This window comes from Motacilla alba, chromosome 1A (genome assembly GCF_015832195.1).
Source record: "Motacilla alba alba isolate MOTALB_02 chromosome 1A, Motacilla_alba_V1.0_pri, whole genome shotgun sequence".
Lineage (NCBI taxonomy): Eukaryota > Metazoa > Chordata > Aves > Passeriformes > Motacillidae > Motacilla > Motacilla alba.
In genome coordinates, this window is record NC_052031.1 from 60568265 (window position 1) to 60592046 (window position 23782).

The 23782-nt window shown below is 38.5% G+C and overlaps 1 protein-coding gene across 4 annotated transcripts in view; it reads right to left on the minus strand.

Annotated features, from left to right (window-relative positions):
* FGD4 (FYVE, RhoGEF and PH domain containing 4) overlaps nucleotides 1–23782 on the minus strand; it is a 104927-nt gene that overhangs the window by 72264 nt on the left and 8881 nt on the right. Inside the window, exon 1 of one of the 4 annotated variants that reach the window (XM_038153234.1) lies at nucleotides 17888–19015. The exons of 2 other annotated variants lie outside the window; for them this stretch is intronic. In XM_038153234.1, coding sequence (XP_038009162.1) covers nucleotides 17888–17909 — 22 coding nt within the window. In that variant the 5' untranslated portion in view covers nucleotides 17910–19015. Of the gene's footprint in view, nucleotides 1–4471; nucleotides 4609–17887; nucleotides 19016–23782 lie in introns of those variants that run through there. One more of the 4 variants, XM_038153236.1, reaches the window with a different exon arrangement.

The window sequence follows — 23782 nt, forward strand, 5'->3', positions numbered from 1 at the left end:
CCATGTCTTTCTCGTAATGAGAGGCCCAGAACTGAACACAGAATTTGAGGTGCAGCCACCAGTGCCAAGCACAGGGGCACAAAATGGTCATGTGTTCCTTTTAGCTCCAAATCATCCAGTACTGAAGAAGTACACCTCAAGGGAAAGAGGATGTCTACATTTTTAAGAGCATAAAAAAATACATCTATTCTCATAAGCAAGCATAAAGGCTCTGAAGATGCAGAAGGAGACCTCAGGCTGCACTCCCGTTACTTCCCCAGCGATTTCAGGCCGCACATGCTCCTCAGTGCCACAAGAAACAAGACTATGGCATTTATTTTTCTTTCACAGGGTGCCCCGAGAGGAGATGTGTGCTGGGCTTGGAAAAAGGGCAGCTGTTTTGCTTTTGTTTGGACAGGCAGCGTTTGATTCACATGATGTCAGTGTTCCAGGTGGTGAACCTTTCCCTTCCAAACTGCTACTGTTCATAGAAGGGGAATTGCAGCAGAGAGATGAGCTATCTCCTTCTGTCCACCTCAGTGACACTGCCTCCATCCCCTGCAGCCATCCTTCCTCCAATGTTACAACAGCTGTTCTGTGGATGTCTCTTTTTGGCAGCTATCACTAAAGGACAACAAAGAAACACAGACAGGAGTTTTACTAGGCCATCTTGGGGATCTGTTTGGTCCACAAGCCTGGAAGTTATCCTTCCCTCTTAGGCAGTTCTCCAGAATAACTTTCCAGTTACAGAAATATAAGAAACAAGACTTGTACTGTTATGTCTCCAAGGACAGTTATTTTCAGATCAGGCAGGGCACCAGCCTGATACTCTGAAACACATTCTGTAAACTAGTATTGCTTTCATTTCCAAGCAGTTCATGGCACCTCTCCCACTGAGCTGTATCAGTACTGCCTTCGAGTCAGTAATGCCTGCAGCAAAGATATTGTTTCGTCCTAAAGCCAATACTAAAGCTCATCTAGTGTTATCCAGGCTCATTGATAAATATAATTTTCAAGTATTATGGAAAGTAAATGATGTAAAATCTGATTTCAAGAAAATCCAGCCATCCAGAGGCTCTAGATTTCAGCCCCTTCCTCTAGTAAAGAAAATCCTCTTGCTAACTGCTGATAATAAAGACAGCTAATTAACAGAATTTTACATTGTAAACACTGAATTATTTTTATGTCAAAGCAAAATGTAGCGCACAGAAGTATTGTTAAGGAGAATGCACGATTGCACAGGCTCCCTCAAGAGCACACTGCAGTCAGGCCTTGCACATCCAAGGCATGACAGCTAATTTTGGTGCTACCTACCCAGCAGCAAGAGGGCTGGATCTGGCTTTGCAAGCGGTGAATGAATGGAGACAAATGGAAAGCCATCAACAGGCTTGCATCGCAACAGCAGAATAAGCTGTCACACTGATGCATTCAATTAAAAAAAAAAAAAAAAAAAAAAGAAGAAGAAAGGTATTACAAAAGTAGAGCAGATTGCAGCTAAAAATTCTGTTTGTCTAGGTAGGACAATTCAGTTCACTGTCTGGAAGCACCCAACAATAGGGCACAGCAACCAGCCAACGTGCCTGATTATTTCTGCAATCTCACAGTGTTTCCATGGAAAAGCAGCAGCCTCCTAGGTTTGACATTCAGCGTCTGACAGCTGAGCCAGCCAAAGCTCAGACTCACAAGGCTCAAAGAGAGATCACAGACAGCTCTTTGGATGTGGTTCTGAGCAATGCAAGACTAAATCCATCTCTGCGGAAGAGCCCAACCCCAGGGGTTCTACTCTGTGCTTTTTATTCACCAGTTAAGTTCCCAATGAAAGCAGAGCAGACATCAGAGCAGCACATGGGTGGGAGCTGTGGCCACAGGGCTTTCCTTTCTCCTTAGGCTTCACTAAAGAGTTTCTGAAAAGTCTGTACAGGAACTGAAAGATTGCTGTTGGACAGAACTGCAAAAACAAAGATAGAACTGGCAAAACAAAGATAGAAATGCCAGAAGAAGAATAGCCTGTACATTCCCTCCTCTATAAATTATCCTATAGTAATGACCAAAACCAGTAGGAGAGTAAGGAAATGTAGAGAAACCAATGCAACCACAATGAAGTGACTCACAACATTATGGGTGTTCAGCGAGCTTGACTCCTCCATGCAGATACAGGAAGCTCTCATACTTCATCAATCAAACTTGGAAAGAAAAAAGGTTGTTATAACTCCAGAACTTGAAGTTAGTCTTTGCAGAGGTAATCTGAGGTACAGCAGGAGCACTGGTATTTGAGCAGTACTAAATATTACATCATGCTTTAGCCCACTGCATGTGGATAACTTATTAGTGGCAAACAATGCAGAAAAAAATCCTGAAATGCATTTAGCAGATCCACTCATATAACACACATTGATTTGATTTAAATTCCTTTCCAAACTCATCAGGCACCACTTTGCCAGAGGTTTCTAAGGTTTAGAGACACTGGTGCCAGATCCAACCCAAACAAGCTCTTTTCTGGGCAGTCTGTAACCGTTCTCAGATCACCACATTCATTTTACAATACACCTTGCCTTTCTCTACCCAGAAGCTCCTTCCCCAGGTCAACTGAGCAGAAAGCCATCTAAAAAAAAACTCATTTTGGAGTGTATTTGATCAGGCAAACTTGGAGCATGCTTCTTGCATGCCCACAGCTGACAGCTCCACTGGCAAGAGGAAGGAAAAGCAGCATCACAAGATTTACTGATAGCTGACAAGACAACACCAACAAAACCTAAAAATTCTACCCACCTCCCATGCTAGCTCACACAAGAGACTAAGCTTTTTTACAACCCAAATTTATAGGGCCACTTAGGCCAACAGTGTTCCACTGGAGCTACCCAAATATTCCTGGGTTTTATTTTTGTTTATATGTATATATATGTATATATATATATATATATATATATAAATGGCTCAGAGATTTCTTTGCAGTCTACCTCCTCCCACAGGACGAAGCAACCAGTTTCCCAGCTGTGAGGGGAAAAAAATAAAGGAAAAAGAAGTTTTGCCAGAAACTGTTTAGAAAATTTTGATGAATACTGGGGGCCTTGGTCACAGTTAGGGCTTCTAGGTGGACTTCTGACAAATATGTGGTACTAGAGGCATACAGCAGGTTGTCTCTATTTCAGATATTTCCTACAAAAGTAATCAGCCCAGTACAGCCTATTGCTGTACAGTATTGCTGGCAGCAAGCACCTTGTGAAGGCTTGTATTATTAGTGCCCCTAACATACAATGCAAGAAAGAGGGATCTTGCAAGGATTATGTTATTTTGCTGCAAGGAAACAGAGAAGAATATTAGCCCATGAGTCACTGCAGTACCCTGAAAGGTCTAGAATTTTCATAGCTTGCCTTTAATGGCACTTACTGCACATAAGGACAAGGGGAAAAAAAACCCAAACAGCATAAATCAAGACACACGTACAAAGAAATACTCCACATCCTGAGAAATAAGCAAGACTGACACGTGCACAAAACAGAACTAATAAGCTGATCTTGTTCACGAAAAAAATTTTGGAGACACTTTTGAAGTGTTGATTGCCTTTGCACTGGTGGGAAAAATTAGTCCAAAGAATGCAGTACCAGCAGGGGTAACCAATTAACTGCATTTCAATGTTCCTTAATTAATATAATATAGTGCAAGAGTGTATGTATAGTGTATATATGCACTACAATAAAATATTTTCCATCCAGTCTGCCTGTACTTACATTTTAAACAGTTAGGGTGTATTTTATATTTTGATATCTAGAAATATATCTATAAATACATGTTGATATATTTAAACAGCACTCTAGTAAATGTATTACCTACACTTATCTTCCAGGAAAATAAAACCTTTGGCAATGCACTGCAAGGTAATGATGTGGGGGGCCATAGTGACACTCACCCCTTGTCTCCTATCCATAATTTTGAAGATCATAACTATTCTCAGACTGCATGTGACAGAAAAATAGGAAGGAAAGGTCAGAAAAATGTCAGAAACCAAGTTCAAATTTGAAGACAAGTCCATGGTGTGCAATGAGGAAGGTCACAAGCCTCTATTTCTCTTTGTAGTGGTAACTGCCTTGGATCAACACATTCTTGTTCTGCTTCTGCTGCTGCTCACCCAAGCTATGAGAATTCAATTTAGTGCAACTACCTTTGGACGTTGACAGAGGACTTGGTCCTCAACAACAGCAAGAAACAAGCTTTCTTTTTGATATCAGCAGAAAAACTAGATCTAGACCACGGATTTACTCCTGCACAGAAAAGTCTGGTCACAGGCTACTAGAGAAGTTACTGGCCTCCTGCAGATTTCTAATTCTTCAGGAGACATCTATACACGTATCAGCTACAGGCCAAGATGAGAAAAACTGTGTGTATCTTGATTTTCAAATATTTCTGAGGCTCTCCCAGAGGACATCTATTTAACAACAAAACCAGTAAACTGTTAAAGAAAAAAGACCCACAAAAGCAAAAGACAGCTACTTACAGCTACCCATGCCTTATAAAGGAATGCCAGTGCCACAAGCAGAAATCCTTACATTCCAGTGATTCTGTGCAAGTAAGTCTACTTATTTGGGAGGCAATCTTTCAAGTGGACATAGAATGAGCATTATCAACTCACTCTATGAAAGAGGAAGTTCTCAATTTCATAACTTAGTGACATAGCTCAGGAATTAAGCAACAAGAAGCATTTCAACACATACTAACAGCAGATTGTTTGAGTGGGCACCTATGTCAAAGGAAATGTGTCTTAAAGAGAAAAATTTCTCTTTAAAAAGAGAAAAAAAATTCCTTACATATTGGGAATCGTTTTCTCAGTGCCATCAAGAATAGTTATTTTCTTTTCTACATTATGGAAGCTATATTCTAATCTCACCTTTAAGGCCTTTTGGGAACCCTCACTTCTTAAGAAAATAATGAGCAGCTCTGGCAACGCAGAATATCTGTTACCCTGTAGAAAAGCAGTCCTGTATTTTAGTTTGTTAAGAACTGGAAACACATTAATAAATTCAGAGAAAGGACTTCTATGAATTATTTTTACTTGTAGTCTCACTATTCTTTTTACAGTAGTCAACTGTCTAGTAGTAAGTTAATATTTTCCTGTAGCAGGAAACTTGTAAACAAGACAGGGCTTGTAATTTGCTCCTCCATTTTTGCTTCTCATCCTTGTGGTCTTTATATCCAACTTCAGCAGCAGGCCTCCAACTCTTCTAATATCACACATTTGCACCATGCAAAATTCAGCAGAAACAAGCACGCCCTGACTGCAAAAAGCTCCTGGCTTCTTCCTGCATTGACTGTTACATTATTGAAATGGTATGAGAGAATTTTCAGGCAAAAGAAGAAGACTTGACAATTTCCACCATACCTTAATTAAAAACAAAAAACCAACCAAACAAATAAATAAAAACACCACCACCAACAAAAAATTTCTTAAGATACAATCTCATAGCATCAGGCATGGATGATGCCAGCAGCTCTCTAGACAGCCAGACACTCATCTGCCACAGCATGCATTCCATGCAGCTTCTCTACAAGTCCGTTCCTCAATTTGATTTTTTTAAAGCAGGAGGACCTAAGAGTTCTAACAAAAAGGGGAGTCTGTGTGTACTGTACTATTGCTTCATGAAGTGTGACAACTTACACATCAGAAAAATTATATTTGATGCTCAATAAGAGTTTTATAAATAAACAGGAGACTACGTCATCCAACACCAAGCCCTGAAGCATAATTGGCATGTCTAACCCATCCTGGGAATATAAATATGAGAAAACTACATCATCAGAAGTATGAACTATACCTTTCTCAGCTTAATAGAAGAGAAAGAATACAGTACTTTTAAATGGTTCTTCAGTTGAAAGCTGTCTGATGCTAGCAGTGTAAATCAACCACTCTCATTTTCTCCTAACTACCAGCAGGGCAAAGATCCCCAACATTCTCATGAAAAAATGGAGTTGAAGCATCATCATCTCCCAATACTCTCCCCGATTTCACCCAGAAACCCTTCTGACCCTTTCATTCAAGCTCTGAATCTATAATTTGAAAGCTCAGTATGAATTATAATGATCTTTTGGGTCATGTTACTTCTAGCAACCTCCTGCAGAAACAACAGTAACAGCAGAAACATTAAATTTTCACACTCTTTCTTCTCAAAATTTCAGGTTATAGAAGGAAGAGATAGCTGAACAGAAATTAATGAAAAAAATTGTGGTTTTCAAAGTTTGTGGTTAGCAGAGTTACCTTTGACTTCAGCACTATAACCATTAGGAGTGATTGCTGTCATCAACAGGAAAGCAGCTGCATCCTACAGTCTGCAAAGAGCACTTACTCATCTGGACTCCAGTCACTTAGAATTCAGTAGTATTATATCATATATTACATTGCCATTTATTTAAACTCATGGTATTTCATTTAAGCTTCCATTAAGCTTTTTATGGCAAATAATTAAGGCTATATTGTAAAACTGGGGGTTTTGGGGTTTTTTTTGGGGGGGAGTGTTGTTGACTCTTGTCTATTTCCATTGCTTCAGAAAATTGTAATCTAATATTTAATTTTAAGCCAATCCCACACTATCATGGGACACAATACAGCAAAATTTGTAGTCTAACAGGTTTCAGATTCAGCTGTTAATCAATCCCCCTATTCCATAACAAGTAGAAACTTTATTAAGTTGTGACATTCATACCTGAAAGCTACAAAACTAAGACAAAGCACCCCAGAAATTACTTTCAGTTCAGTCCTACATGATCCAAAACAACCAATCTCCAAAATGCATCCACTCCCCAACTCAGAAGAAATCACATTCACATTTAAGGCATGTATTTGTCACAGCAAAGACATCTACATATGTGATTTATCAGAAGTGATGCTAAAAGTGGATATAAATACTCCAGCTGACCCAACACAGCACAGCAGCAGTGGAGGATTGCCAAGCTGACCTCAGGTGTGTTTCTCTGAACACAGCATACATCCTGTACATCTGACACCTCCCTCTAAAGCAGCAGCTGGCTGCTGGAAACCTATGTTTCCTATTCAATGTTCAATATTTGATTCTAAAAGGGAAAATTCATCAATTCTGTTTTCACAAAGAGCTTGAAAAACAACAAGGATATAGCTGAAAGAGATTCTAGTCACAATTATTTAGACTATGAGGATGCTGTGAGCCACAAGAAGCCTTACCATCTTCCTCAGTGATCTCTCTGGAGAGCTGAGGGCTTCTGATGCTTACATTTGGAAGTAGAAAGATTTGAGAAGTTCTTTTGGGATATACAGGAAGCCTATGTATTAAGGGCAGTACATGATGATAAACATTTGCTTTTTACTCTCTCCTCTTTGACAGCAAGGGTCTCTGCTGGATGCTGGTTTAGGAAGGCAACTAATCACTAACTCAAAATAAGCAAAATTGTTATGTGTGTTCAGAGGAATGTTTCTGTGCTCACACTGTGGTCTCTCCCGTTTCCAGGAATATAACAGAACAATAGCTATGTTTGATTACATTCCACAAACTTTTATTTTAAAATAAACAACCAAAATCAATGAGTACTTTAGGGTTAGACTTTATTGCTCATACACTACATCACAGTGAAGGGAGAAAGCTTCTGAAATTCTGGAAACAGTAGCTTAGCAGTATTTTACCCTCATCTACTCAATATCCAGTTTCAGTAGAAAACTCTTTTGTTTTTTCCCTAGCCAATAGGAAAAAAAAGTGCTAACTCCTTGAAACAGGAAAATTGGATAAAAAAACCTGAAATCCCTCTAGTCCAATCCATAACTTGGCTCAGATTTGCAAGGAAGAAAGCAGAAGAGGAGCTGCTAGAGATCACTGACACGCACATAAGCACTGAAGTTTTTTAGTATCTGAGAATATTGGGGGATGGGGTGCTGGTGGTGAGGCTGTTTGGCTGGTTGATTTGAAGTCTATCAACAAGCCAGGCCCTGCAGAGATATTATTAATCATGATCAAATCACATCAGGTTGTCAACATCTGATTGCCCTTACACTTGTACATTCTGTACGTGTCTCTCTGAATTAAAATGGTAAAATATTAATCAGCAAAGGCAGCACACAAGATATTTTCATGCAGCAAAAGTTGAATAAAGCAGAAATTAATCACAGAACTAAACAAGAACAAAAGCCCTAAAGTTTGCTTTGTGCCAAAATCTTCATGCTACCCATATTATTATTCAGTCAGTGCACATTAGAATTTTTTTTCTAAAATTTATTTTAAATAGAAAGTGTTTAGATGAGCAATGCCATAAAAGGAAAAAAAAAAAGAAAAAGAATGCACACCTACATACAAAAAAAAAAAAAAAAAAGATACACACTTTAATTTGTGTCCCTTCCCCTTACTGCAGATTCTCAGCAGCTGCCCAGCTTTTTGCCAAGTCTGTGGCCACATGCACCCATGACTCTGACTCAATATTTTAGACTGCAAACACTGCTACTTATTTTCTTTAGTTGCTTCCTAATAATTTTATGGTTTAGGGCATCATCATTATGACTCTGAAATGAGTTGCACACAGAAAGACATACTCTGTGGTATACACTTACACCTTTAAACACTAAAAATAACAGCAGTGTTTACAAACCACAAAAAAAAACCACAAACAAGCAAACAAACAAAAACCCCAACCAAACAACAGCTCAGTTTTGCCTTCTCCAAGGATTTCTTTGACCTCTTCTGTACAGGGGTTGAACATCTTCATTGACTTGCAACATTTCCAAGACATTCATCAGAATATTTTGTTAAGCCTTTCTATCAATTACCATGACTGACACGAGACTGTGGGGAGGGAGTGAAGGTGGGGGTGGAAATTATGACTTTTCCCTCTTCCAGAACTGAAACTATTTATATGAATGATGACATTCTCATAAGACTTTCAAAGCAGATGCATGAAGCTGGGAAATCAATTCGAAATCAAGGAAATAAATACCCAGCTACAACAGGCATATATTTGCTGTCCTACCTTGAGGAATACATTTTTGCAAGATTTGGATCCTAGAGCTCATTATCACCTTATCTGTTGTTTTTTTAATGTACCTGAACTCTTAGAAGGAAAAATGAAAAATAAGTATTCAAGAATAAATTCTATTTTAAGTCTATAGTTCCTTCAGGACAGAAGCTCACACTAACTTAAAAAATGAGGAAGATGTCTCAAGATACAGTATCACATATTATATGATATATTCAATGAGAATATAACTTAAGTTCTTGCAGCTAAGGAGCTGAACTAAAGAAAGCAAGAATCATGACCGAAATATTATTTCTTTTGTTATCCAAGACAAAGCAGATTGTGCATATTTTTTCTCCTTTAGGAGGCACAACAACTACTCTATTTGCCTTACAAAGAACAGCAACCAACAAGAAAGGTTATTTCAGCAGGCCCATGCTTTGGGCCATTTATATTTCCAGTTAAACAGCCAGGCATCTAAATTCTAAGAAAAACATTTGCAGACCACAACAGGCAGGCAAGTGTTGTCAGACCCCCTCTGGATCAAGCTGCACTACTTGCTGCCTCAACTCATGCAGTAGTTTAGTTTTGAAGGAATCATAGAAAGGTTTGAGTTGGAAGAAACCTTAAAAACCACCTAGTTCCAGCCCCCTGCCATGGGCAGGGACACCTTCCACCACATCAGATTGATCAGAGCCCCGTCTAACCCGGCCTTGAATGCTTCCAGGGACAGGGCATCCGCATCTTCTCTGTGCAGCCTTTTCCAGTGTCTCTCCACACTCACAGTAAAGAATCTCCTCTTAATATCCACCTAAACTGGGGGCAATACTCCAGATGCAGTCTGACCACTAACAGGCTAACTTTCCATGACCCAACACAGCTGGTGCACTAATTATTGTCTCGTAAGCTCCCCATATCTGCATTGCTCTCTAAGCACCAGCTTCTGCTATTGCACAGAAATTTTTCCATCAGGGACTGTAAAGCTTTCTTTTTTGCCCATAATTAATTGCATGGAAGTTCAATCCATTCATCCACTTCCTCTCAATCCATTTTTTCCAGTCTGAAAAAGTCATTCAGAAAAGCTTCCCTACCATACCCCCTCTCCATGTAATATCATCCCCAAACTTGCTGCAGATGCTCTGCTTTCCCTTGTCCAGGTAGTTCACAGCAGTATGGAACAGTATCAATGTCAGGGTTAACCCAGGGAAAAGGAATTCCTTTTCTTTCCCTGTCTGCCATTTGGCTGGCCTAGCAATTGACCAGTGTCTTCTAAAGGACAATTAAAAGTGCTTTGGGAGCCAAAGCCACCCCCAGAATCTATGTCTGACCATGTTGTCCATACCCAAAGGGCAACATTCCTTAAAATGTAAGTACAGCAGCATAAGGTAGCTCCTCCTCTAAGCTCAAATACCAGTTTACCTCCAGGGAAATTGCTTTACTTAGAGCATAATTTAAAGTACAACAATCTCATCAGTAACTGTTAGTCACTATCTGTCTCCATCTGCTCTGTTTCAAGCGTTTTAAGTTCTTCCCTGTCCTGAACTGTTTGTGTACATGACAGAAAGAAGGCATAAACAAAGAAAGAGACAAGAAGAACTTTGCAAAGCTGTTCTGGTGGGTTTCTTTCCCAAGGGTCCTTTGAAGAGCTTTTGAGTTCAGTAACTTCATAGAACAGAAAGAATGTTTACATTTTTGGTGTATGAAGGCATGGCACAACTACTTGTATAAAAATAAATTGATATAATAAATGTCAGAGTAACATGTTAGGTTTGGGTTCTTTGGCTTTTATTCAGAGAAGGGCAGGGATTAGGAAAATATAATAGAAATATCAATTTATCATTATTCACAGAGAAAAAGTTTGTAGATAATTTCCATAGATGAAGTGCAGCACCACCTTGGAACTTAGCTAAAGTCATATGCAAACTGGTGACACATATGGTGCCCCAGGGAACTTAGAAACCAACAACAAGCACAGCTGCTAAAATATCCCTTCAAACAATGCAGTTCATACCATGGAAAAAAAAAACCTAATTTTGACTCTTTTTCACTCATCTAGAATTTTTACTTTTGGTTGACCATTAAATATTGCACAGTTTATTTAGGATGGAGAGGAGTAGCTTACAGGATTACTCTGGGGCAATAGAGAGATGCAGTTTAGATGAGAGGCTAAGTTTAGACAAGAGATCATAGATTATCAAGAAGACACCATAGAAAACATGTAGAGTTAGTTTTAAAAGCCTTTCCATCCAGAAAGGTGGCTTCACCTTCTATGAGATAAAGGAGCTCCATTACAAACTATGATACTTTATTCCTTTTCAAAGAAGCAAATTCACTCTCACCACTGTGTTCTTCTCACTTTCAAGTGCAAAACCAATTTAGATAAATCTGCATTTGTCACACAGATGCTTTGAAAGAAAAGAAAAAACAAAACCAAACCAAAACCAAACAAAGACAAAACTGTTAATGAAGAAATGTGGGAAATATGGTAATCCAAACAATGATGGAATTATGATTATATCCTGCATGGAGAACTGAAAACATAAAAAAAATTCCTATGGTAAGCTACTGAATTGCTGCAAGAAACCTAAGTAAAAATCTTTGTCTCTACAATGAATTTTTTCTTCAACATATTCCTTCCTCAATTCTCTGTGCAGACTTCTGTGTGCATAAACCCAGCATTAATAATCCCACTGACTATGAACACAGGAGGAGGAAACAATCATTAATTACTTGAGGCTGTGCAGGTATTTATAAGGCAAGAAAAATGAATATGCAGTTCTTGATGGCACCCATGGTGTTTTTAGGCAGTTGCATGTGAGAGGAAAAAAATAAAGGGCCTCAGGAATCAAAATTTAAAAAAAAATCAGACTTTGTTCTAATATGGGATAGAGGAAACTGCTTTTCCATTAGAAGACAAATAAATATCGCCAACTGCCCGACACAAAAGGGAAGAGGAAAACAACAGGAAAATTTGCCAGCTGGGGAAAGCGGTAATCAGCAGCCAGGGATCATTTTAGGGCTGCAGCTGCTTGTCTTTGCCAAGTTTAAAGAGTTAGCTGTTCTAAAAGTATATTTGAAAAATGCCACTAGGGAGTTTAGATACTGACCTTGTATGGAAAAATTCCACTGAGAAGACAGCAAATTTCCAGGATCCCGGGAATTTTGTTAAAAGTCATCTCATGATTTCCCAGGTTCAGCATCAAAAGAGCTATTCCAAAAATGCAACCAATGTTGCTTTTTTCTTGCTCACATCCCTACCCACAGGGCTGCCAGTCTCCCATGTGCCTGTCTGGATTTAGTTCTGCACATCCCACTCCAAAGGGAACAACTTCTAGACTGAGAATGTTGCTACTACTATATCGTCACCAATCTATTTTTACTGGCTGATGCACGGGGCTTCTGGGAAGACAGCAGATATAACATTTCTGTCGGTATTTTAAGATTATTCATGTACAGGGCTCTCAGCAATACTATTTGTTGATATTTTAGAGAAACACAGTTAATAAACTCACAAGTATTTTAGGACTTAAAAGGCCTAATTTTATTTAAAAAACCAATCAGAAAAAAATACAAGAAGAAAGCAACAAGGTTTTCCTGATATAACTGTGTGATTGAAACTAAACTACTTTTTTTCAGATTAAGTATTTTTAAGAGAAAAGTCTGTCTGTATATTTTTAAGAGAAAAGTCTGTCTGTATGGCACACCGTTGATATAAAGAGACATGAAGGATGATCAAACCACCATTGTGATATTTCAGAGAGTTTAACAGAAACCCCCTCAAACAGGTGATGAAGGAAGAAGTGATGTAAAAGTGCACAAACCAACAAAAAAAGTGATTCGTTATATAACATTTGCACTTAGGTTTCAAATATATCACAGAGTATCAGCTGGAAAAAGCATAGAAAAGACAGGTGTAGGAAGAAACCCAGATCCATAAGCACAGTGTCATGTCCTTTAACACCCCCACAATCAGCTGACATTTATTTTAACCACTCAAGACAGCCAGGAAACATTCATCCCAGATTACAAACTTATAGCCAGAAATTCTGCTACCCTTTCTCTTGAATCAGGAGCAACCAAATTACCTAAAATTCACACTTTTGAGGGAAGAAGCAGATGCAATTTTTTTCCTCTGTAGTAGCAAGGGTGAGTAGTACCCAATGTGTGTGGGGAGCTACTCAGCACTGAAAGTGATAATTTGCCAAAAGACTAGATGGCTATCATCAGGTACTGTTATAGAAGCTTAAACACCTATGTAGTAATCATGACAAAAAGTAGAAGCCACTGGAAACCACAAACATTACACTAAACAAAGGGCAGAATTCTACTGGAACCTGACAGTTCATTATTTTGTAGTGTTCCCCTCCACCATTATCCCAACAGCAGCAATTCAGTCATGGTTATTGTATTTCACTGCTGTTTCAGAGCAATCAGCATGGATGTTACTTTCAGTGACAGATAAATCTCTAAGGCAGTATAAACTTCCTGATGAAAAACTAGCCAGCCAACCATTCACTGTCCTATTTACAGAACAAACTGGTCCACGAAACAGGAACCTCAATATCCTACTTCAGTCTCAAAAGTCTTATCAAGAGACACAGAAGGAGAGAGCAAAACTAAAGACAGGACACCAAAGAAGCTTTCCATAAGTACAGAGTGGCTTGACTACATTCAAGCGAAATGTAAATTTAAAAAAAAAATTAACATTCACACTGCAAAAGTCAGTTAAAAAGTGCCTTCTTAACAAAATATGGATTTCTTAGCCCATCGTTTCTGCTGTACTAATACATATACAACAATGGTATTTAAAAGTTCAAGTGTCAAGATGTGTAAAAGTGCAAAGAAAGTTTATCAAGTTTACAATTATCTATCAGATATTGTATCTTCCGGAGGTGTGATGATAAAAATACATGTCTGGAATACATTCAAGAGTTTTAAAAATAAACCTAACTGCAGACACTGACACTGGCTCACCAGTTTCATTTTGACTATTTGACAGACATAAAATACTCATGAGGAACACTTACTTTTTCTTTTATATTTTTAATTTTTGTTTAAAAACGGACACAAGTTTCACAAAAAAACCCAAGCTATTCTCCAAGATATCTGGGTGATCACTGGGAACCTTCACTACATAAAGACTGCATTTGATTAAATTTGATTCTCACTGCAGTTACAGTGCTGTGTATCACAGCTTTTATGTTCCACAGACCTTATAGTTATAGTGCAGTCTGATTAAAAAAAATAAAATGGAATTACCATGAGCTATTTCTAGGCAAAGTCAGGGTCCTAAAGACAAAAATTCACAGGAAGATCACATATCAAGGCAGTAGAGAAAAGAGCACAGGGCTAGGACTTCTTGAACTGTGGCAGATAACTCAAATAAAAGGATGTCCAAGAGACCAGGAGAGAATAGAAACTTTTGAGCCAGAAAGTGCTCTGAACAAAGCTATATATGGCCAGCTCAGATCATTGAGGAAAGAAAAAGTGACAAAGAGCTCATGATAGAACCAACTTAGCAAACAGCTTTCCAGAACAGGTGTATCTGGGAGAACCTGAGAGACCTCAGCTGCACAGGAGCAGCTGGCTGCCCTCACACCTTGCACATACATCAGCCTCCCCTGCTGAGGAAGGGCTCTGCCACACCTGAGGCTGAGCATGGAAACAGAGATACTGAGTCTAAAACCCAAACTTGTCATATATCCTCACCATGTGTAAATTACAGTTCTCTGACTATATTTGGCTTGGTTTGTCTTGGTTGCTTTAGACATACAAGAAGCAGCTCAGGAAGATGGGAAGGTAGATTTTTTTCAAATGTGTGACAGACAACACTTCAGCTAGAAACAGTAAGTGCAGAAGTCACCTGTGCTTTTGGTTTTTTTGGATTTATAAAAGCAAAACTGGACTCTTCTACCCCAGCCTGGCTTCTGTAAAATTTACAGAACTGAAATGAACAACATTAATGTACTTTCTTCTAAGCAAATATTTTCCATTGAAAATGGTATTTCATACACATAACATTAGTTTTTTACGCTGTGTTCCCAGAACTCCTACAATGATACAAATGCCTTGTTTAAAGAATCATTTTCTTTCCTCCTTGCTTCAAACCATGCACAGCTCCAGTGAAAGAGAAGATCCCCATGGTTCCAGCAAGACAGCAGAGAGGAAATATCTAAAAAGGCTTTTCATCTGTCAAAAAGCACAGGTAGACCAATGTAGCTCATTCTTCTAGCCCATTCTTCTAGTAGTCATATAAGATTTGTGCTTTGAGGTTATGCTTTCCCAAACAAGACCCCATCACACTTCAAGTACAGTGAGAAGATTTACCAAAAAGAGAACAAGTGGAAAAATAAGTGTGAACAGCAGCATTCAGTTTTGGTGGTGTTCAGTGTACTCAAAAGCTTGACTTACTACCCTTTTTACTCTCCCCAGATGTACCAGAAAGATCCTGTCTTTCCTATGGCTCTGGCCTGGCTGAAACCTTAACTCTGTATCTTTGAGCACACAAGTGGTATTTGAAGTGGGCTCCACATTCAGGTCCCACCACACTGAGTTTCTGAGTGCAGAAAATGTAAAAGACTGAACACCAGTACATAAATCATCTACAAAGAAAACCATTGCTACATAGTGGTCAACAAGTGGTTTCAATATACCACCAGGTAAAACCCACTCAGGTTTATATGTCCATCTTGCAGACACCATGGCAAAGAAGCTTTAAATGTCTATTGGATTAGGATGGCAATCTAAAACCCACCACCAGCACCAGTGGTCTCTCACTGAGCATCCTGCAACTCCTAAGTTGGAGCAGTTCTGACAGAAGTCACTTTTCCATTATAACAGTAGCAGGATATTAAGTGTTCATTGTTCTCAATATTAATTGAGAAATAAAATATTTTCAAAAACTGAAGCATTTTTAAAGAAGAAAAGAAGTCAATGCATATAGATCAGTGCAGGCTTCCAAGTGATATATTCAGGAATCGTGAAGATTATGAGCCCAGGAGTCAGCTGAAGGAAGGAATGTTTTACTTTATGCAAAGCAGCTTGGAGTACTGTGAGATATCAGGACCTTACCCAATATATGTGTAGAGTGGTGTAAGAGCTTCTGAAAACAGCCTTGATCACTACCAAATCACGTTAATAACCATAAAAAGCATGATAAATTGAAGAAGCAGAATTTGGGAGGGTGGTACTTGTTTTTCCTGCACATGGCAACATATTTACACTGAAAATTGGTTAAAACAATGTACTAACACCTCATAGGAGAATTCCTAAAAGTTCTCCCTTTCATTTACCTTGCTATAAAAGAAATAAGTGGTAGCATTCCCTTTTCATGGGAAAATGAGCAGCTCTCCATCTTTGGTACTTTCTTCCATAATTGTGGAACTAAATAGCATAGCAGAGACCTCAGTGACACGTTCTTCATCTTAAGCCAGATTTAGAATAGCCTTGAAAGGAATGCCATGCAAAGACTCATTTTCTAATAGAGTCCCCTTTCCCCATCTTTGATCCTCACAAACTCACTCTGACAGCTACAATACAGAAGAGGTCACCACCACAGGCTGGCTATTCTGATCACCTCCGAGAAGCTGGCACCCCGGGAAAGATGCAGGAAAGCAGTTCATGGGAACAGCACAAATAACAGAGTGAACAAAATGGAAATTCAAGGGCAGTGACACGCCTGGCTACTGCACAGCCATGTCATACAGTTAATGGAATTACGTGGCAGTAGTCTTTCCCAGAGAAGTAAATCACTGAAACATTTCTGAAGCTTGTCTGCCAAACACCTCATATTTCATTTATTATCCTTTCACAGCAGCAAGTTGTTCACAGACTAACTTTCCCTCATTCGAGCTATGCATAAACCCTCTAGACTGATCTATTTAACAAAAATAAAACTCACATTTAAAAAATAGGGAAATTTTTCTTAAAAGACCTCTATTGGAGCTTGTAAATCCCACCAAAACCCCTTGTAATTGCACACACACATTATGTACCCATAAACCTTGCAGTCCCAAGCACCTTTCATTTTTCCTGAACTATTTGCAGCACTTTTTGGAAAAGAAGTTATTTATTCTTAAAGAAAGCATTATTCCATGGCTGAGCAGAGTGGCTGCTGCAGCAGGTCAATAAGGCACTGCAGGAAAGGCAGCACTGCTCTGCTCCCCCTTCAAAGACAGATCACAAGCACTGCCTTCATTAACAAGTATTGACTACCCTCTCTAATTACTGCATTCTAGACCTCACATTTTCACTGCAGCACAAACCTCAGCTGTCCACAGAAGCCATTTGTTCAGCTTACATTTAGCTTTTACTGACAATTTCACATGTTGAAAAGGGGCAGAAAGCATTGTTTTATACATAGGCACTTCTGGGTTGACAAAAATAGTTAAAATACCTACAAATTTACTTACTGATATTAATCCACCAAATTAGAGACCTGAATCTGTTGTTAATACATATAAAGTTAGAAATAGAAATCCAATATTCAGGCTTGTAAATTAATTAAGCGGTTTTCAGAAGAGCTCAATCTCAATACCTCAGAAAACCAGAATATTTAGCTGTTACATATGCATGTAAAATCCTGGCTGAAGAATAGAAAACTCCAAACTTGCTCTCACAGCTCTCTGATTAACCCCACTGAGTAATACCTTTGCTTTCCTATGCATAATTTAGAAACAGACAATCAATCCCAATTAACTGCAGGCAGGAATTTAATTCTGAATCACATTGTTGGCAGAATATAATACTGCTTTTCTATTCCCCCCCTCCCCTTTCTTTTTGTCCTTCAGTGTTTCCCAGTAAACAAATCCCTGATTACTTTTTCACTTAAACATTTGCTGCATTAAATATTTGCCTTAAGGTAAGAAGTTCTGTGGAAAACTACAACATCCACACCCTACCCTATCTTTCTGAGGGATTCTTGTCTACATACAGGAATTTAGTTACTTACCAGTGAAGACATGTACAAGCATTTGGTAAGAAATTAGGGATTCACATTTTCTCCTTAGGTCAAAAGAGATTCTTTCTACACCAGGCTGACTTCGTGCTATATCCTCAGAGACACCACCCAAGGTGGCTGCACCACCTATACACTGAAGGGCTCACTCACTGTCTCTTTCACTTCCTTTTGTGGTTTTCAAGGCCAAAACGAGAGGGAGACCTTTTTTTTTTTCCACCAGACTACTGCACTCTTCAGCTATTTTATGAACATGTGAAAATGTTTTTAAAGCAAGAGGTTTATTCTTACATTTTGCTCTTATTTGTGGTTGCAGAGAAAGATGGCAAGACCCCACACAAGCTCAGAACACTTCATGATTACTGTTCTCTCTGCATGCATAACCTCCTCCAGAAAGCAGAAACTTCAGTGAGTATAAAACTCCACCCAGACAAATGGAAATCACAGTAGTGTGGCTACCAGAGGAATTTATTGTTAAAATTCCCTGCAGAGCACTATCATTGCCTGCTGAGCATTCTCCATCCTTCCTAAAGGATTGAGTGAGCTGACATCAATAGAAAGTGGGATTTTTGTCAGCCATACCTGATCCTTGCCAGGTTATCTGTAAAACAGGGCATCCACATTGAAAATACTTATGAGATGGTCATAAACACACTTCACACTTCCAGCTGTTTGGTAGAAGGAAAAAGTAATGGTTTTTTGTTTTGAGATCTGGTACACACAGAATGTTGAGCTTATAGCAATTGCTTCTAGTTTTGCAAGTACAGTAATAAGCTCATATAGAACAGCTTTGCAATAGTCCAGCTGAAACATTCTGTATTCATTTCACACTGGATCAGTGTTTTGAAGGATGTCTCTTCACAGCACTGCTCTCAAAGCAATCTCAGTATCAGCAGAGCAGGCCAAAAGCAATAATCTGATAAGTCATTCCTGTTTCTCTAATTTAATAGTCTGTGGTGTAAAAACACCCTAAAATATAAAACATCACCTGCAATTTCTCATCCACAGTCCTTTCCTTCCTGTTTATGCAGCAATATGAAGCTTTGATAATTATTTGTCCAATAAGATAGAGATATCAATCAAATAAAACATAGTAGCTGCTTCCTCTTTTTGAAGGTAAATGGAGTTCTGATACTTTAATTTTTTTTCAGAGAAGACAATTCTGAAGATAAAACTATACTTACCACACAGACTACGATAAATAGGTCAAAACTATTTTATCAAAGGAAATACTTTCAAAACCTTTGAAGGCTGATAATTTGCTCCTGAGATGAAAAATACCTACACAAATGAGAACATTACAAATTAAAACATTATTGAATAAATAGGTTGTAAAGAGCCTCAATCCATTCAAAACTGTATTACTTGCTATACAGGGCTGTGTGAAAACAAAATAAAAATGTACAAAAATTTACTAAATTTGGGATGCAACATAGTAGAGGATCCAGCGTTTTGGCTTACAATTTGACAAAACAGTCTTAAAAATCATTTGTTCTTATTTAAATGGAAGCACACTTGACAAGTACATCTGGTTCACATGTCCAAAAATCTACAGCAAATAACTTGTATATCATTTCTTATCATGCTGCTCGGTCACAAAGAGGAGGGACAGGAAAGAAAGTTGCTGAGACAAATGTTGCCAAGCATCAGCAGAGTCACTAAGGGATTCAGAGAGGCACTCAACAAGCTCTTGGAGCAGTTTCTGAAGGTGAAGTGTTAAATTGCACAGACAAGGGAAAACGAGAAGTGCATTACTTTGGGATTGGGTTTTTTGCTTGTTTTTTTGCCCTTTTTTTTAAGAGCATCTATTGCCATGGAAGCAGAAAGCAAAACTGAGTTTTAGAAAGGTTTCACTACCCAGCATAAGTAACCACACTGCAGATATGAAAAGCATAGTGCAGGAATTACAGCAAAACCACTAAAAGGTTAAGGATATTTTACCTTTTATCCATTTCCATAGGCAATTTATCCTCAATTTCAAATTTTCATCATTGATCTCCAGCTCACAAGTTGCCACTCTCAAGGAAAGAAATATGCAAGTAAATTTCTCTGTTTTCATACTAGACTTTGAAATAAGGATAGAAAATTATCATGCTGAGCCACTGCTAATTGTAACCATTTTACAATTAATCACAGATTAATCTGTGAAAGAGAAACCTTTTGAATTAAGCCTGTAGGAAACAAACCTATGTTCTACATGGTCGTATTTCTTCCACCTGATCATAAAAGACCAGGTCTGATTTTATGCAAATATGCAACAGCAGGTCAGAAATCTCTTCACCTTTCAGATGACATGGCCAATTTACTCAGCACAACCATTTCTATTGAATTGCAGCAGTATTGGGGACAGCATATTTGCATGGGCAGGTACAATTTCCACCAGACCAGGTTGCTCAGAGCCCCAAGCAAACTGGCCTTGAGCACAACTTCTCCAGGCAACCTGTGCCAGTGCCTCACCACCCTCCGAATAAAAAATGTGTTCCTAACATCTCATCTAAATCTTTCCCTTTTTTAGTTCAAAATAGCTCCCCTTGTCCTATCACTATCAGTTTGTGTTTTAAGTTCTCTTCAATATAAGTCAGCTTGCTGTTTTGTTAAAAACTATGCTGGAGTGAGGAGAGCTCCATCTGAAGATGCATATAAAAGAAGATAGAGGAAACCATATATAACTAATGCTGGTATCAGTTTGCCTTTTTTCCCCTGAATATGAAAAGCTCAGAACCTCTAAGGAGTTTAATGTTATACCCCTAAACACTGTCTGTAGCTTGAGCCCAAAATTGCCAGTCCAGGAAGGAAAACCAGACCAGCTTTGCTGAGCCACAGCCAGTGGAAATTCAGCAGTAGCCCCTGCTGCCAGAGCACAGCACTGCCACAGCCCCAGCTCTAGCCCAAGGGATGGCAGCAGGATGGAGAACTCTGCTAGTCCAGCCTCTAAATCCTGCCATCCCCACTGCTGCGTGTGCACAGCTGCTCTGGTGAACACCCTGCAGCCTTCCCTCCCTGGTCCAGCAATTTATTATGCTTTTCTTAGTAAAGGCTGGTGGAGAATTCAGTGAGATGCCATGAGGAAATAAGATTTTAAATTCAATTACAAAGTAAAAAAAAAAAAAAAAAAAATTACTGCATTTACTTTGCCTGCCTGTTTTGAGCCTAATAAGAGCAGGATCCCTATTTAAGTCTGTGTACAAACATGGAGTTAAATATTCATGTGTCAAGACTTGCCTACATGTTGTTTTATTGATATTTGTCAATAAAGAGCAATATGCAGCTGCTCATATCTTAAATTTACATAGGTATCATGTACTAAGACTGAATTTTCACATTTTCAACACAGGGCACAATTCTGTGGGTAAACTAACATGACTAATGTTTTGGAAGATACTGAAGTAGAATAAAGTTATTAAATATAAATTCTCTTATTAACTTTATATTAGAATTATTTTAACAGAAGTAAAATAGAATTCTGCATTAGATTTCAAAACTCAGATTATTGTCATAGATATAATGTTGTTAAAGTTACCTTCCTTTTAACCTCTGAGGAGCTGAAAAATACAGGTGGTGCTTTTATCTTATTTTTTTAATTCAAACACCTGAATTAGAATTAATATAAAGAATTCACACCTGCTTGCTTTTTAATATCAAATAAATGAATCAGAGAAGACATGCAGTCATTCCCCACAATCCACTAATCAGGAAACAAACATTACGCATCTTTTCAGAAAGTCATTTTATATTCCTGAATGTATCTGCCAAGTCCTAATTAGGGAACAGAATAGTATTTAAAAATAACAAACAATCAAAAAAATCTCACCCAACAAACCCAAAATTCCACACTGCCAATTTAATAAGTAGAAAAGAGTAAGAGAGTTGATTTTCTACACTCACCAAATAATTAATTACGCAATCATAATTTAAACTGCAGATTGTTCAAAGTTATAACATTCACATATAGAAAAAAAGGATGGGGAGAAGCATACATTCCAAACAAAATTTGGTTTTGTATTTGCACATATGTCATTCAAAAGCTTATGTTAAAAATGGAGGTTCTTCTTCATGATCAGAGTTTCATTATCTAGTTTTATGTGGCTTGCTAGCAGACACTGTAAGACAGTACAGAAGTTTTCGTTTAGAGTTTAACATGCTTACTAATTATTAGAATTCTCCTTCCTTCTTCCAATGCATGCTCATGCACCAAGGAAAAAAAATAAAGAAAAATAAGAAAATCCTTAGGAATTGGGTCCTATCAGCACCATGCAGTCCTCTCCACAGTTACTGAATAGCTCCTGCTTTTCTAATCCCTTGTATACTATACCCGAAAAAAACTCCTTATCAGAAAGCTGATCCTGTTTCTGTACCCTGTGCCACAGCAAATATTTCATTTTAACTTCAAACAACCTGCTCTTCCACACATAGCAAAACAAAACAAAACAAAAAAATCCAACTGCAGGATTTAAGATCTCCCAGCTCTGTATACTTCAGTTTCCAGCTCTGCTAGCCTTACCCACATTTAGTGTTGCCTGTCAGCTCACTGACTATAATAAGCATATAGTCCTTGTCAGTCTCAGGAAGGATAATATATTCTCACTTCTCATATTTAAAAAGCATTTTTCCTTCCTGAAACTGAAGCTAACATTTGACAGCAAGCAGCTACTTTGTTTGACTTCCTGAAGGAGGAAAAGTACTTGGAGAAATTCCTCTATTTCCACCCCAAACTATAGATTCAGGGTGGTACAGGGGCACAAAGAACCACCCAAGAATGAATGTATGGGAAGCAGAGAGGGCAGGAGTGGCTCTTTTCTTCCATATGTACTTTTGAACAAGCAAACAGAGCTCAATGGAGCACTGTGGAAAATGATGATTACTAAATATATGCACTTTCATGGTGTTCACAGAGAACAATTCTTTTACTTCTGCTCAGTTTTCTAATCTCCTGGCACTGAGAGGAAGGAAAGAGTAAGATTTTTTTTTTTCTTTAAGCCAGTAATGGTGTGAGCAATAGCACTGCACACTACAGGGCAGCAGACTGAATGGAATTCTTTTTCCTGCAGAAAACTCTCTCCAAAAACACACTCTAACACAGAATTCTGTAATTTTTTTCCCTGATCTATCAACTACCTTCACCTCTAGGCAAAAGGAAACAGTTGGAAAGGCTGGTGCTGCAAAGGAACACTTGTGACACTTTATGGGTCCCAGCACAGTAACTGGAGTTTTTGCTTGCATTGCACCCTCTGCAAGTGAGGGTTTGGATTCTGTAACTTCATCATATTTGAGTATTCCTAATACCACACCTAAACAAATGAACTGGAAAATAGTTATAAACTGTTGTGCCCCAGAGCTGTTCTCCACTGCAGGTACTTCAGCAGCATTGTCAACTCACGTTTATAGACATCAGGCATTTTCCCTGTGTCCAATTTAAAACCTCTTTGTTATTTGAAAGACTACATTAATATTTTCTCAGAAAGCCATAGTGAAAATAATGAGTTTTTAGAGAAGAAGGGTCTGAACTATCTGGATCAAAGTAGTTTTAGAAGACTGTGAAGACTTTCTGATGTCTCCTATACCAGAATCCTGGTCCATTGTCATATACTGCATGCTATTTCAGATAAATGCTGGTCACAGATGTCTTGACCCCAGAAGAACACAAGCAATCAGTAAAGGGCTTGGCAGATGCCTTTAATCAACACTGTTTAACCCTGTGGGGGGGAAAAAAAGTAATGTGACAGTTTGAGACGCACACAACACCCCTGAAATACTCCTGTTTTCTAAGCCTTGTGTAAGCCTTTAAACCACAAATCAGAAGATATGCATGGTGAAACTACTTGATCCCTTTTTCATTTAGAACCTACCACTGTCCTATCTCAACACTTTCTGTAAGGTACAAGAGGCAAA